We start from the raw sequence: 17,253 nt of genomic DNA, 5'->3' as shown, positions 1-17,253 counted from the left end.
ATAGGTTGAAAAACTAGTTCTTTTTAGTCTACTTAAATCAAAACAGAAATACTGGTTCAGATTATTTGAAAAGACCTGATTTGTTCTTTCAGGCTAGAGCTTCTTTAAGCAAATGTGTAAATTCATACAAATAGAAGAACTGAAAGACAGTTTTTCTGCAAAGTACTAATTATCACTCCTAATGTGGGTCTCTTAGAATGAAAGTGTTAAGTATAATCTCTTTGAATATTATATATATTCCATATATCTCTGTATATCTATACTCTCTCTGCATATTCTTAAACCAGTAGATTTAGAAAAGTTTTCAAAAGTGAGATTGGATCAGGATATGTGCTGAATTGGCACCTGGGCAGTTAGATTTCTTTGAGTGTTCCAGTCTGAAGAAGGACATATTCCGATCAAAGGAATCTGTCCTGTGTCTAATAGGCTCAGCCCCCTTTACCAGGGTGTGAGTGCAGGATCTCCAAATGCGTAGTCTTCGCAAGTTGCTCCCAGTTTCCCACGGTACCACGTACACTGGAAAACCTTTGAGAGCTTAAGGAAGAGGTCAGGGTGGAGAGCCCACCTCTGGTTCTTTTCATGGTTTTGCCCTTAGGGGTTGGTTGGTTGCAGATTTGTTAGGGTGCCCTCACCTCCCTCTTTATGTTCTTTGCTCTCTTTTCACCCACAGCCCGAGCTGGCTGAGGTGGCAGTCTGGATTGCTGGTGGACCTTCTGGATTGCCTGCTCTTTCTTTCCCCACTTGGAAAGCTCTGCACATATGATTTCTTATTTTTCACGCCTTGTCCCAAACCTGCAGGCAGTCAGCTGCCTGAGAAGTTGTTTTGATGAGGTTGATACAGCCCTTCTCATCTCCTACCGGCTCCTCAGTGAACAGCCTAGGTCAGAGTCAGAAGGCACTAAAAACAGCTGGAAATGCCCTAGCTAGTCATTCTCAAGTAGCTGGGTCAGATGAGGCACCTGAAGAAAAGAATCATAGAGACTGATGTACAGCCCTGAGACCTGCAAGTGCTGATTTACAGAAAGCCGGTGTGTGATTCTGGCAGCAGAAGAGCAACAGACATGTACGCATTCACACACACCCATACTGCACACACACTGCACACACATTGACCAAGCACTGCAGAACCTCGTGGAAAAATAAAGTGCCAGTTGTACATCTAGAGTCTGGCAGAGAGTGGCTCTTGGAGGGGCCTTCCTGGAGGAATGAGAGAAGGCCAGATCTGGAGTGAGGTGCTGCATGTGGACAGGCACAGGGGTGAGGGAAAGAAGGAAGGACTCTTCATCATGGCTGATGCAGTGCAGTCAGGAAGACGAGCATGGTGGCTTGCGGAGTCGCACAGCCCCGGCTGGAAGTCTCACTCTGTTCCTCACTAGCTGGTTACTTTCTCTTTGTTTTCGTCAGTTGTTTCACCTCCAAAGTGGGGATGACGACTACCACAGAGAGCTGCTGAGGGGGTTAAGGAAGGCCATTCATGCAAAGTACCTAGCATAACATAGAGTTAGCGAGCGTAATTTTTCATTTCTTTCTTCACCTAGGAAATGGCACAATGAGAAAGTTTGTTTACTCACCACATTCCTAAAGCTCATCCGGTTATAGTTGGAGCCCCTAAGTTTGGCTTAGGAGCCCACATGATGTGGGGCTTCCTGGAGAGCTACGATCTTGTGCGTATAAGACCAGGGTGGGTGATTCTGTACTGGGTCCATTTAGGCCAGTGGTTTTCAACTGCAGGTCATGACCGTTAGTGGTTCAAGATCCCAATTCTGTGGGCTAGAACCAGCATTAAAAAAACCCAGTAGCGTAGGATATAACCAAACAGAACAGATTTGGCTGTATCAGAGGGCACTGCACCAAGTAAGGGTTTCAGTAACATATGTATATGTGCGTGACGGAGTTGCAGTATGAAATGTGTTTCTTACTGAAGGTTGTTGTCAAAAAGAAAAAACAAACAGGCAAAAATTATGGTGTGGAGGATCAGAGATTTTATTTAGGGAGTTCTGACTACCCTGGGAGTTCAGGCCTTCTGACCAGTGAATTCCTGAGGAGATCTTTGTACCATTTGTAGTAATCTCGGGGGTCTGTTGGTGAACGATCTCATTTGACCGTTTTTTGCATAAAGCAGCTGGAAATTCTAGTCCGGAATTCCCCACAAGATGCAGATGAATGAGGGCTACTTGAATGGTTGACCCATTCCCATTGATCTTTTTGCCTTAAAAAGCATGAGTATTTGGCTGCAGGTAACGAGGACCTGGGGGCATGGAGTAGGAGAGGCAGGTGGAGGGTGAGACGTGGCTGGACCGTGAGGGATGGAGGGAGGAAGAAGCGAGTGTTGTAGGATTATGAAGCGCCATTAGCTCAGCAGGTACCTAGTAAATGTCTTCCGGGGGTCAGGCCCCAACTTAGACCTGAGACATGCATGTGCGGCTAGAAGGTCAGGCATTGTGCCTGCCCTCACAGAGCATAGCATCTAGTGGGGAAACAGATAAAGGCCTGCCGAAGTAAATATTTATTTATTCCAATGAGTTATATATTTTTGCCTATTAAGAGTTAATGTGTCCCTGGATGTAACATGGGCCTGAAATAGCTTTTTAACTGTTTGTGGCACATATATTACTTTGTTCTCTGTTCCTAGTTTCAAAACTAGCTGACAGGGAATGAGGTATTTCTCCCTCTCTGTGTATATACATACACACACACGTGCACACACACACACGTACACATACATACACAATGCTAAATTACGTTGCTTGTGAGTTTTGGGATCCTCAGTTTTTTTCAATGGGCTAGTGACTCCCAATGGCAGAAAGCTCTCCTCGCCTACCTCCAGCAGTTGGAGAAACTCATTTCCAGAGGAGTCCTGGGCACCTCGCTGATGAGGCCAGCACTTGTAATTCTGTTTATCAAAAATGCTTTTTGTCATTTCTTGGTAACAACAGCAATACTTGCCCCTTGTGGAGAACATAGATAGCAGAGAAAAGTATAGACCTAGAACTCTTTTGTACATGGAAATTATTGTTAGAAACCTCTTTAGAGGTTAATTTTTTCCAGGTTATCATATGTGAAGAGGAGAGGAAAGAACATTTTTAAAAAATTGAAGCATAGTTGATTTACAATGTTGTGTTAGTTTCAGGTGTACAGCAGTGATTGTTTTATATATGTCATCTACTCTTTTTCAGATTCTTTTCCATTATAGTTTATTACAAGGTACTGAATATAGTTCCCTGTGCTGTACGGCAGGATCTTGTTGTTTATCTATTTTATATATAGTAGTTTGTATCTGCTAATCCCAAACTCCTAATTCATCCCTCCCCCACCCCCTTTCCCCTTTGGTAACAAGTTTGTTTTCTATGTCTCTCTTTTGTAAATAAGTGCATTTGTATCATGTTTTAGATTCCACATATAAGTGCTATCATATATTTGTCTTTCTCTGACTTACTTCATTTAGTATGATCATCTCTAGGTCCATCCATGTTGCTGCCAATGGCATTTTCAGTCTTTTTTATGGCTGAGTAATATTCCATTGTGTCTGTGTGTGTATATGGGTGTGTGTGCATTACATTTTTGTCCATTCATCTGTTGACAGACATTTAGGTTGCTTCCATGTCTTGGCTATTTTAAATAGTACTGTTACGAACATTGGGGTGCATGTATATTTTCAAATTAGAGTTTTCTCCGAATATATGCCCAGGAGTGGGATTGCTGAATCATACGGTAGCTCTAGTTTTAGTTTTTTAAGGAACCTCCATACTGTTCTCCACAGTGGCTGCACCAATTTACATTCCCACCAACATTGTAGGAGGGTTCCCTTTTCTCTACACCCTCTCCAGCACTTATTATTTGTAGACTTTCTGATGACCATTGTATTGACAGATGATTTGTAGACCATTCTGACTGATGTGAGGTGATACCTCATTGTGGATTTGATTTGCATTCCTCTAATAATTAGCAATGTTGAGCATCTTTTCATGTGCCTACTGGCCACCTGTATGTCTTCTTTGGAGAATTGTCAATTTCGGTCTTCTGCCCAGTTTTAAATTGGTTTGTTTGTTTTTTGCTATTGAGCTGTATGAGCTGTTTGTATATTTTGGAAAGTAAGCCCTTTCAGTCGCATCATTTGCAAATATTTTCACCCATTCAGTAGGTTGTCTTGTTGTTTCGTTTATGGTCTCCATTGCTGTGCAAAGGCTTCTAAGTTTGATTAGGTCCCATTTGTTTATTTTTGCTTTTATTTCAGTTGTGAAAGGACATGTTTTGCCATTACTAGATGGGAATGGTTTGAAGTCATTCTCCTCTTTCCTCCCTGTAGGAAAAATGCTGTGACCTTTGTTTCCTCAGGCAGGCTAGGGTGGGGACAAGTTGTATAAACCTCACAGAACCATTCTTGGCCATCTTTCACAGTGCCTTGTTCTCTAAGCAGAAAGGAGGACACTGCTGGTGAAGTTTTAAGATGGAAGTAACAAGGTTTGTAAAGCGCTTATAGTCCTGCATCAATATTTGGGTAGTGGTTTATATAGAGCAGTGAGTCTCAACCAGAGATGATGGGTGTTTACGAATTCTCTGGTGGTTTATCCAAACTACACAGACCTGCTGTATAGCACAGGGAGCTCAGTTTGGTGCTCTGCGGCGACCTAGATGGATGGGATGGGGGTGGGGTGGGAGGGAGGTCCAAAAGGGAGGGGATATAGGTATACTTATAGCTGATTCATTTCATGTACAGCAGAAACGAACACAACATTGTAAAGCAATTATACGCTAATAAAAAAAAATTAGAAACAAACAAAAACAAAACAAGAAACAAACTACACAGACACTTTTAACTGTCATACCCAGGAACGTATCAGATGTTCAGGAGTAAGTGTATGTTTCAGAAAAGCCCCACAGGTAATTCTTACCCTATCCCTCTCCTTCTCCACCTACTGATACAAAGGGGAATGCACGTAAACCCTGCTCAAAGATACAGACAGTAGAGTTGAAAAATATAAACAGTGGAAGCTAAAGGGTTCAGGACAAAAATGAACAGGAGGCACTATTTCTCAGATGCATCTTTTCCTGCAGTAAAGCGTCCACTGACATCCCTAAATGTGGCTTCCCGGGCATCAGCATAACCTGAGGGGAGACAGCTCTTTGCCAGAGGTACATATTATCCCCAAAGCTTGGTAAATACAGCTCTGAGCCAGAGCAGGAAGGCTCTCCTCCTTGTGAGTGCCACACTTTGTTGGCACGGCTTGGGAGCCCAGTGATGTAATGTGTAGTTTCAGCCTGCCTTGTTCAGAAATCCCAAGCAAACAAGTCCTCTGATTTAAAGGAAAATAGCAGCAATTATTTTCAGTAAATTATTTAAAAAATATTTTCATCCTTTTGGCATCTTATACTTTAGACATGTCTCTTGTAAGCAGCAAATAGTTGGATTAAAAAAACATTCTTTTAACTGATTGTGTGTTTGTGTAGGATATGTTTATGTACTATTGACATATATGTTATATATATTGAATGTATGTAGCATGCATCCTATTATTATTATTATTCTTTTGCTGTTTCTGTCCCACTTGTTTTTGTTACCTTTTCTCTCACTTTTGGCCACCTTTTGAAAAATTTTGATCTTTTCCTGTTAGTTTGAAAGTAACATACTTTGATCCTATTCCTATTAATTCAACATACATACTTAACCAAAGTCTAAAATTGATCAATAAGTTTAACCTCCTTCTGACGAATCAAGTGCTGTAGAACACTCTGAATTCCATTTACCTTGCTCCTGAGTTATGCTATACCTGTAGACTTTAAATATTGTTTAACTTAAATCCATAAGACATCATCGTTTCATACAGTTTTGTTTAGTTGCCCCACATATATTTACTACTTCTATTGCTCTTCATCCATCTCTTAGAATTTTCTTTAGTGAAGGTTTGCTAGTGACAACCTTTGAGTTTGGTGATCTGAAAATGTCTTTATTTTCATTCTTGAAAATTATTTTTCAAGGGAATAGGGTTCTACGTTGGTAATTATTTCCTCTTAGGTCATCGCATTGTCTCCTGGCTTCCGCTGCAGCTTGTGGGATCTTAGCTCCCTGACCAGGGATCGAACCTGGGCCCTCAGCAATGAGAGCACAGAGTCCTGACCACTGGACTGCCAGGGAATTCCCACAATCTCTTTTTCTCTGGCTGCTCTTAAGACACTTTCTGTACTATTGTTGATTTGCAGTTTCACTATAACATGTCTGGGTGTGGCTTTTTAAAATTTATCTTGCTTGGGATTCACTGAGCTTCTTTAATCTTTCACTTGCTGCTTTTTATCAGTTCAGGTAAATCCTGAACCCTCAGATCTTGAAATATAGCTTCTACCCCATTTTCTTTCTTCTTCTTCTAGAGCTCTGATTAGACATACGTTAGGCCCTTCCGCTCTCCCATGTTGCTTACCTTCTTCTTGATTTTGTCCATTTGTTTTGTGTTGTGTTCGGAATAATTCCTTCTGACCTGTCTTCCCTTGGGTTCCTTCTACGGCTGTCTAATCTGATTGTTAATCTCAGTTTCTGTATTTTTTATTTATACAAATTCCGTTAATCCCTTTTTCAAATCTGTTATTAAAAAGATTTCCTATTCCGTGTAGCTTCAAGCTATTTCATTAACAAAAATATTATGCATATTTTATAATGTCTCATAATTTCTGTATCTGAAACTTTTGGATTTTTTTTGTCACTCTCATTCATGGTGTCCTGTTTCCTTGTGTGATTACTTTTTGAGTTGCTCATTTTCCTTAGAATATTATTTTGGGAATTCTTTGAGGCTTAGGATGAAACAGTATCCTTTCAGAGAGGATTTGCATTCTGTCAAGCATTTAGGGAATTCTCCCAGTCCAGTTTAATCTAAATTTACAGCTTGAGGTTTTTGTAACATGTACGGGGTGTGAATTTGGGTTGCAACTAGGTGCAAGGGCTAGCTTGCAGTGACAACTTGTCAGAGGTTTTTCTTAACTCGGTCTGCCCAGAGCTAAAGCAACTTTTCTTGCAGGGCCCTAGTGGTGTTGGGGTAAAGGTTTACTACTGGTTCACCCTCATCCTGAAGTAGCCCTTTGCAGGTCCTGCTTTATAAAGGGTCTTTGACTTCTGTTCACATGTCCTGTCAGGCCCTAGAAACTGAAGTTCATAGTCCTCAGGTTTGGTGGATACCCCAGGACAAAAGTACCTTCAGTACTTGGTTCTCTATTCCACATCCCATTTTCACTTGGATTTTGACCTAGTAATTTCTTACTGATCTGTTTGTTAGTTCAATACAAAAAAAAAAAAAAAAAAAAGTTACCCATTAGTTTTTGTTGGTTTTTAGTGAAAGCCGGTCAGAATTACCTAGTCTGTTTACATTTCTGGAAACAGAATCGTCTAGTTATAAAAATACAGAGAAAGCTTTTGTCAAAAGTTTGGTGTTGCTTGGTTTACAGAAAAGATTCTGTTTCTCCATCTGTAAAAGAGACGTTTAAAATAGCCACCAATTTTGGAATCTGCATCAGTAAAGTCTGTAGAATCCCTTGCGAGTTGAATTAAAATCATATTTACTTACTTTGCCTTGTTCCGAAAACAATTTAAGGTGATTAAAACCTTAAAATTTCTAAGAGCACCACTAGACGTTCAAATAAAGAGGGAAGGGCATTTGGTAAAGCGCACCCTTAGTCTCTGCTCTGCAATTACAGGCATACGTCATTATTTTACTGCACTGTTTTACTGCGCTTTTTTTTTTTTTTTTTTTTACAAATTGAAGGTTTGGGGCAACCCTGCATGGTCAGATGATGGTTAGAATTTAGCAATAAAATATTTTTTAATTAAGGTACATTGTCTTTTTAGACATGCTATTGTGCACTAAACTGACGGCAGTATAGTGTGAACATAACTTTTACAGGCACTGGAAAAGCCAAAAGTTCATGTGACTTGCTTTATTGTGATGTTTGCTTTTTTGAGGTGGTCTGGAAGAGAACCCGCAATATCTCCGACGTCTGCCCGTAACTAGGAGCTCTCATGGTGGAGTCTGTGTAGCAACCCCCTTAAGTTATATGCAAATTGTTTTATTTGCAAATGAGAGTTTTTCTCTGAAGAAGGTCCACAGCTGTAAGCACAGTCTCAGAGGTCTAAGATCCAAGGAAAGTTATGAACTACTTAAGTACATACAAGGAAATCTTAGGCAAATAATTTATCCTCTTTATATGTTAGTTTTCTAACCTATATTTTTTTTTTTTATAAATTTATTTATTTATTTATTTATGGCTGTGTTGGGTCTTCGTTTCTGTGCGAGGGCTTTCTCTAGTTGTGGCAAGCGGGGGCCACTCTTCATCGCGGTGCGCAGGCCTCTCACTGTCGCGGCCTCTCCCATTGCGGAGCACAGGCTCCAGACGCGCAGGCTCAGTAGTTGTGGCGCACGGGCTTAGTTGCTCCGTGGCATGTGGGATCTTCCCAGACCAGGGCTCGAACCCGCGTCCCCTGCATTGGGAGGCAGATTCTTAACCACTGCGCCACCAGGGAAGCCCCTCTAACCTATATTTTGATGAAACAAACACTTCATGAATTTACTCTAAGGGTTTTCCAAAAAGACAGTAATATGTGAACATGCTTTGAAAAAGTTATCCGTGTTTAAGAAAACAACTTAGTAAAACGTTCTACTCGTTTTCTGTTTTTTTTTTAAACACTTATTAAAGTGTTCAGGGTACTACAAAGGGTACCAAAACACCGTAGAAAAGTGTTCATCTTAATGACATTTATTCAACAAACATTTAAATATACTGAATGCAGGAGATAGATGAATAAAACACCATTCTATATTGCCTCATGCAGGACCCAGAACCATGGATTGTAAGAGCTGTTTTAGAAATACACTCAGTACCTATGGAGGCCAGAGGAAGGGCATGTGGGGTGGGGATGGCAGATGAGCGAGCTGTTGCACAATTCTTGGGGGCATTACCACCTAACACCTAAAATGAGTTCGCCAAAGGCAGCGTTAGTAAGGAGAGGAGTGGGGAAATGGTGTGATGTGTGTGCACGTGCAGGACTGTGTGTAGGCAGAGCAAGTAGGTGCTGCTGGCACAGAAAACAGAGGGCAAGACATGAGGCTGCGTGTGTGGCAGGGGCCAGATCAGGGAGGGTTTTGTGGGTTAGGTTGGATTCTGAGCATTATCGTGGGCTAAAGACAACACCAAATGCTTTAAGCAGGGGGCTGAAATGATTCGATTTTGTTAGAACACTTTTTTGGTAGTACACAGCAGGAGGGGGGAGGGGGCTAAGGATGGAAAATCTAGTTAGATATTTTTTGTATTGTTTCAGAAGGAGATTTGTGCGCCTAAAGTGGGAGTGGGAGAGAAGATAGATTATAACATTATTTAGTAGGTAAATCGATAGGAATGTGTAATTGAGGACATGTGTAGGGTAATGGAGAGGGAACTCTCGCTCGGGCGGTTGGCTGAACCCCCAAATGAGGTAGAGAATCAGGAGGAATATGCTAAGTTTGGCCTTGTCGTATGTGAGTAGGTATCTGGGTGGCAATGCATCACAGGTAGAAAAGTCTGGGCTAGAGAGAGAAATGCGTGGAGGCTTGAGTCAACAGGTGATTGCTGAGAGCATGCGAGTGGCTGAGATCAGCTGAGATAAATATGGAGATAAGTAGGACACGCCAAAATTGAAAAGGTAAGTGTGTGAAGAGCCCCAGAGAGAGAAGGCACCCGAGCTGTTCCAGCACAAGATGAAGCAGTTTCAAGGACTGAATTACTAACAGTGGCAAATACAGGGGAGATCCTCCGGTAAGATAAGAACTAAACATATTCGTTTGACACTCAAGAGGCCTCTGTTTTGTTTAATGAGGGATGAGAACCAGATGGGAGATGAACAGCAAGTGAGGCAGTAAGTGGAGAGGAAGTGTACACAGAGTTTGGATATGAAAAGGAGAAGGGCGACTAAGCTGGTGCTATCAAGGGAGTGACTTTTTTTTTTTAAGGACTGGAGAAACAGGAACATGTTTGCTGGCTGAGGAGGAAGGACTAGAAAGGGAGAGGTTGAAGATAAGAGTTGTTTTTGCCCAGGCTCAGAGTTCAGGCTACTTAGGAAGACCTAAAAAGAATTAAATGTGTAGTCAATCCATCAGGAGGGCTCCTCAGCCCAACAGCTGATCCATCCATCTTAATAAAAACTACAGAACGTCTTCCCTAGTTTACCTCAAAGAAGTAACAGCTCAGTAGGCAATTACAAAATTAGATAAGAAAATAAAGTAAGTCAGGATAACTATATTTTTAATACTATTTTGCTGCCAACCAAAGAAAGATGCTTCTTTTCTCTGGGATGAACGTAAATCAATGTAAACCAAAATTGTATTTTTCTGCAGAGATTATGCTATGAACTGGTAGAAAAGTCAATTGACAGCTTATTCTACTCGCCAAGAGAACAGTATGAGCCCTGAAAAGTGGTAAAAAGATCCCTTGTGAATATACCAACTAAGTCACCAAGAGTCCTATATACCAATAAGGTGAGGGGTCAGTCAGCCCATGTGAGAGCATGCAGGCAAAATTCTTGATTACCAAGGACCCATTTTCATGTTAGTTAAAAAAAATTTTGGTGAAGTCGGTAATTTGAGTGAGTCTAAAATTCCATTCAAGAATATATTTCTCTTTGCTGGAATAACAAATAAATAAGTTTTAATGGAATGAAGAACTGTGAACCAATTAAGATAAGAGTTGTCTCCGGGGGGGAATAAATAATAATTAGAGAAACTTTTGAATAAAATAAAATAATTTGAGGTGGGAATAACCTGAATACCTGAATAAGAGGTGACCGATTTTAACTGGCGCAGAATGCTTTGGCTGGTTTCTTTAAAAAAGAAAATGTGACTCTTAAAACATTAAAAACAAAAATTCAAAAATGTATTTAAAGGCTGGAACACTTGGGCCTATGTCAGTTGAAAGGGGATGCTGCAGCAAGCTAGCAAAACCAAGAAATTTTAAACCGAGGTTATTCCTTCCTTCCGTCTATTCATTAACTCAACAAATATTGCTTAAGCATCTGGTAAAGGACATCAAGCCTTTGGCAATACACAAGGCACTTTTTAATCAGTTTGTCCACGCATGTTTGGACCCTTCCAGGAGGCGGAGCTCCTCCTCTTGCAGGCTCGCCCGCGTCAGCCGTCTCCACTGCCTGATCCCTTTGAGGCTCACACCCCTCCTTGCTGCTGCCTCCTGCTCCCTTCCCTTCATTCACTGAACACACTGCCACCTGACTTAGTTTTCCTCTCCACTACGACTCTGGATGATCTTAATGTCCACCTGTCCAACCCACTTGTCTTTTTAGGTTTCGTGATCTTGTTTCGTCTCCAATGATCTTCCTTAACTTCATGTAGCCACTGCAAGGTCATGCCTTGGATCGTACTTCACCACGAACCTGCTCCTCTCAGATCACTAATCCAAGCATCCTGGTCTCAGGCTAGCATTTTCTGTCCTTCCCAAGCTGCTTGTTCAACAACTCCCAGTAGATCAGAGCTGTCGTCAGACTGTCCATTGGGCTCTCTACTGTCTTCCCAACACTGTGTGTTGCCTTCACGTCCTTACCTATTCAGTTTAAGTACCGTAGGACCCTTTTTCAACAACTCAATTTTAATAATTATTCAGTTATTGTCCTTTGTTCTATCAGACTTATCTGGCAAAACTCCAGGTATCTCCATTTTCTGTGCGTCTGTACCTAGGCATCAGGGTGTTACTAGGGAGGGCAACAAAAATACAACCACAAGAGGCAAATTTTCAGTATAAGTTCTCAATCACCAACTAGTTGGGGAACTACAGAATGGTGTGGAGGACCCAACACCTCTGGGCACTTTACTCTCCACAATAACTGTTTTAAAACTTGCATTTTCAACCATCTGCCCTGGTCTCAAATTTCACAGAGAAAACCAAAGCCTGCATACGCACTAGCTTCTCCTTTCTTCTAGATTAAAAGCACTCTGTCCATCGGAAGCCAATCCTTTGGACCCCATCCTCCTCCACCTTCTTTGGAACCCAATACCATGCTGATTCCTTTGACTCTCTGGTCTTCCACTTCTCCCTCTTTCCTGGGTCCTTCTCAGAGATAAAGCAGTACCTAAAAAGGGAAAGGGAGACACACTGTTGCCTCATTCTCTCTTCCTTCACACTTCCAACTTTTGGGAGCTATGCAAGGTAGCTTCTTTCTGACGTCTACCTCCTCTACTACCTGGAAGGGCATGTCTCTAAGCTGCCAGTTATTTCCAGGAGGTCAAATCCAATAGATGCTTTCGAATCCCTCACTCTACTTGATTTCTCAGCAGTATTCAACACCTGTGCAAAAAAAAAAAAGCCCTTCCCTGGGCTTCCATGACTTTCATCCTCCTGGTTTTCCTTTCATTTCTTTAGCTACTGCTTGTCAGTCTCCTCTGCCTGCTCATCTGCCACTTAAAACTTTTGAGAGTGCCTATGGTGTTGCCCTGGGCCCTCTTTTCTTTATAGCAGAGATCCGCACATTTTTTTTTTTTCTTTAAAGGGCCATATAATAAATTATTCTAGGCTTTGCAGGCCATGAGGTCTGTCACAACTACTCAACTCTGCCACTGTGACATGAAAGCAGCCATGAACAGTAGTTTAACTAATCGACATGGCTGTGTTCCAATAAAACTTTATTTACAAGAACAGATGGTGGGTTGGATTTGGCCTATAGCCTGTGGTTTGCCATGCCATACTCTATACTCTGCCTAGAGAAGCATCCTCTCTTGTGTCTCCAGTGACCATCTATACATCACATTCATATCCAAATCGGTATCTCCAGCTACCTAAAATCCACATTTAAATGTCTCAAAGGCATCTCAAATCTTACCTGAGGAACTGTGCTCTCTGCCCCCAAATCTGATCTTCCTCCAGTGTCCTTAGTAAAAGGCACTGCCATAGAGTGCACAAGGCAGAAAGTAAGAGGCATCCTAGATGTTTCTCCCTCTTTCATTCTCTAATTCTTTGAACTGGAAGAATACCTAAAAAAGGTAACTCTGTAAATGCCATTATTTGAAGCACACAGTCAAATTTAACATTTCACTAATAGAGCTAAACTTTATTTCCATGTTTATTACATGTTTATCTTTGATGTTGAATACATATTAGATTGATTTAACATACAACTTGGGAGAAAAGCTGACATTCTCCACTAGATGGGTTAAAGAGGAATGTAAAACTACAAAATACGTGTTTAAGTTTGAATTCTAAATTATGGCAAACAGAACAATAATTACCTTGCCATTTTTCTCTTTCTAGTTTTCCAAGATGGATTTCATTATAAAATGTTGTTCGTAACAATTCATTTCAAGAAAGGAAATAAGGGATAATCATTAAAACCATTTTACTTTAAGTATAGAGTACAAATAAAGAGTCTTAATGTAGAACTCCTATCTCCTATTTAAAATACAAATAATACTTCAGGATATTATGAACTGAGGGGGACTGACTGTTGTAAACTGCAAGTCTAATGACTTGAGCAAACCCACACTTGCCATTTGCTTTTGTCTGCAAGAGTCAGGCTGATTTAAGGGTGACACAACAGAGTTCTATTTGATATCTATGTCACCCAGTTGCTACTCAGAATGGGGATGGCCAAATACTAAGTGCTTACGTGATGGGGATTCAGGATTAATCAATTCCAAGTGGCTAAGAGCTATAACAGAGTTCATCATTCCATCCCCCAATCTATGGCCATGTACAAATGTAGAGATTTTAGCATTCACTGAAAGTTGTAAAATAAAACTCCTCTAGATACTCTGAAACGGCTGAAGTTCAGAGTGTATAAAGACTGTTATCTGTAGTATAATTGCAGTGTTTAAGCAAAATCAAAATTATGGGTGGTTATCTAAGTTGTTACTGGTAATAGTTTCTTTTCCTTCTCTATAAGCCCCTTAGCATAGTTTGTGAAGAAAGGTGTGTTCTTAGTACTCCTACTCTTTACTTAGATTTAAAAAATAATAAATCAGCTTAAAATGATTTTCTACCAGGGATTACAGGATGAAAACTCTTACTAGAAGTGTGAATGATGCCTGCTGTTCTCATTAGACAAGTGTTTAGAATCATCTGCAAAAACCCATATTCTTCTTAATAATAATGCATATAAAAGATGTTTAATAAAGATAACTCACCTCTAATTAGATTACTCTAGTGATAAAATATTTTCTCACGTAACTGTTTAGGCCAAATGATTTATGGCTTTTCCATTTTTAAAATTTCACTTTTAATGTCATGTTGTTAAAGCTTTTCTATATACTCTTCTAATATCAGATTCTTAAATGAGAAAAGACAAAAGAGTGAAAAACTCTGTCTCAAGGCACACTCCTTTTCTTACAACAAGGTCAACACACTTTTCTGTAAAGGGCCAGATAATAAACATTTCAGGCTTTGTGGGTCACAGGGTCACTATTGCAATGACTCAATTTCTGCTGTTCTTGTGAGAAAGCAACCATAGACAATATGTATTTATAGAAAGAGTAGTCCGCATTTGGCCTGCAAGCCACAGCTGGCCAATCTCTGCCTTAGAACAGAAAGGACATCTAAAAAATCCTGGTCTCTAGTCAAATGTGATGACTGATTCAGAATCTAGCAGTTTAATCAATCACTCTAGAACACGTTGATGTTGAACACCGAATTTAGCCAACTTTCCGCTTCTGGTTCAGATTATTCAAACTCATGTCATCATGCTTTTCATTTGGGATAATTTATCTTCATTTAAGAACTTGCCTGAGCATTATTTACCGAGGGATTCAGTTTAAAATTAATAAATGATGTCCATAAAATTGAATATCCAATTTAATTTTTGAAAAAAATGAAAAATATAACAGAATCAAAACATTAAAAATAAGTACACTCACTACCCATTCCAGTAATTCATTTAAGTCATATCTATAGAATAGGAAAAATAAATTCAGAAGTGTAATTACTTTAAAATACACTACTTCCATTTCTGTCAGTATTTTACATTTATGTATATATTCTAGAGTGTAAGCAGAAATTCTCTCTAAAAATCTCCTTAAAATCTTGAGGTGCATTATTAGAGCCACAGGCAATATCTGACACATAAAATTGCAGTACAGGCCTTTCAAATTTGGCATTTCACTGGTACAATACAATGACCAATGTGTATAATCACTGTACAGTGCCTAGACATTCCAGTAAGAACCATTATTTTCTTTAATGTAGAATGATTAATACATATTCTACAAGGGGCAGTGAGGTTTAGTAATTCTATTGGGTATATCCTGACATAATTTTCAAATTGTATAATAACACAAACAACTTTGTTAAGGCCATGTTTTATTTGCTGATTAATGGACAAAAGGCAATGTAATTTATTTTCAAGTATTTTCTTGAAAGTCTGTGCTCATAAAAATCATGAAAAGTTGGAAAGGCTGTTAAATCACTGAAACTTTAAATATATCTTACACAATCTTGTTTGTACAAAAATACAAGTTAAATATAAACATAAAGTAATCATGATAATTTTATGCAAATCTGTTTTATGTGATCTTCAGTTATATATAAAAGTTTCTTGGTTCTGTTTGTGAAAAGATCAATACCAGATTGAATTACTATCTATTGGCAAAGGGCCCTAAAAAGCTTACTTTAGCAATTATCTTTTACATGGTTAAGAGCATTTCCTAATTTGAGATCACCTAAACACTGGAAAAAAGAAAAAATGTAAAGGGCAGTATGTCCATAAACCAACAAATAATGTGGCTGTAATGTATCATAAAACACAAAGAAACCCTACACATCTGTACAATAAACATTATGTATTACATACTCACACACACAGGTGTATACGTGTGTGCATGCACGTAAACACACACACACGCACACGCAGGCACGCGCACACATACCCAGTCATAAAACAAAGCCTAATGAGGTGTTGCTTCCAGTTCGATATTCAGCTGTGCATTTTTTCTTACTTCATCAAAGGAATAGCTTTTTGTCACCTTCCCATTCTTGAAGACAGTATGGAGAAGATCCTGCACAAATATAACAATATTAAAATTTAATGATATTAGACTACCAAACGAAATTCTTAAGTAATGCTTTGATGAATTAGGTTAGTCAAATACACAGAGATGTTGATAGTGTTCAAATTATGAAATGATTTTATTCATAAAGAATGCTGGTGGAGCAGGCATGATCTAAAATGGGATGTAGAGATATTTAACTTTTATGGAAAGGAATGATCTGAAAAGTACATTCTTAAAAGTTTTCCTTAAAGGAAAAATGAAAAAACCTAGTTGACCCATCTCTTTTTTTTTTCAGGTGGAATATGCTTACTGCTTTGGTTGCCCAGAAGAACTATGGCTGTCACTGATAATCATGACTGACAGATCAGCAAGGAAAGCCTGCCAGGCCTTCCCTCGTTCCTAGCCAAGACTCAACACCGATTAAACTTCCCAATTTGTAATTTACTAAACTTTCTAATCACAAGTTTTGGCCTTAAAGAAACAAGCAAGCAAACAAACAAAGCCAACACTAAAAACAAGCAACCAAACCCAAAACAGAAACATAAATATTGATTTCTTGACTAATGCATAGCCACTGATTTTAAAAACTCTGTGTATATTCCAAAAGTCACTGATACGTGTAATCCATTTGATCCACACAAGGATAAAACAAAGACAAATTAAGAGAATTAGGACTAAATTCCCTTTTGAGTCTGGTAAAGCCATTCCTGTCTCACTAAGGAATTATCTGCCTCTAGTTTCTCTCGAAAAATCCATAGAAGTAATCTACCGAAGTTTTGTGCCGAAGTTTTCCATCTCATCTGAAGGTGAGGAGCATACAACGTTATCTAACATTTTTGTCATTATGTTGTTTCCTTTTTATCCTACGTTTTATTTTTTATTTAAAAATTTTTTTTATTGAGGTATAGTTGATTTACAATATTAGTTTCAGGTGTAAAACATAATTTAATATTTTTAGATTATAATCCATTTAAAGTTATTATAAAATATTGGCTATATTCCCTGTGATGTACAATATGTCTTTGTAGCTTATTTATTTTATACACAGTAGTCTGTACCTCTCACTCCCCTACCCTGCCCCTCCTCGCTTCCCTCTCCCCACTGGTAAACACTAATTTGCTGTCTGTATCTGTAAGACTGTTTGTGTTTCGTTATATTCATTTGTTTTATTTTTTAGATGCCACATACAAGTAATAACATACAGTATTTGTCTTCCTCTGTCTGACTTATTTCACATAGCATAATACCCTCCAGGTCCATC

The 17,253-nt window shown here is 39.3% G+C and overlaps 1 protein-coding gene across 1 annotated transcript in view; it reads right to left on the bottom strand.

The window, feature by feature from the left end:
• Positions 1–14,849: 14,849 nt before the first annotated feature.
• Positions 14,850–17,253, bottom strand: part of NAMPT (nicotinamide phosphoribosyltransferase) — a 37,977-nt gene continuing 35,573 nt past the window's right edge. Inside the window, exon 11 of the mRNA XM_068550392.1 lies at positions 14,850–15,998. Coding sequence (XP_068406493.1) covers positions 15,888–15,998 — 111 coding nt within the window. The 3' untranslated portion in view covers positions 14,850–15,887. The remainder of the gene's footprint in view (positions 15,999–17,253) is intronic.

This window comes from Eschrichtius robustus, chromosome 8 (assembly GCF_028021215.1).
Source record: "Eschrichtius robustus isolate mEscRob2 chromosome 8, mEscRob2.pri, whole genome shotgun sequence".
NCBI classification, from domain to species: Eukaryota; Metazoa; Chordata; class Mammalia; order Artiodactyla; family Eschrichtiidae; genus Eschrichtius; species Eschrichtius robustus.
This window is presented reverse-complemented; position numbering and strand designations above follow the sequence as displayed.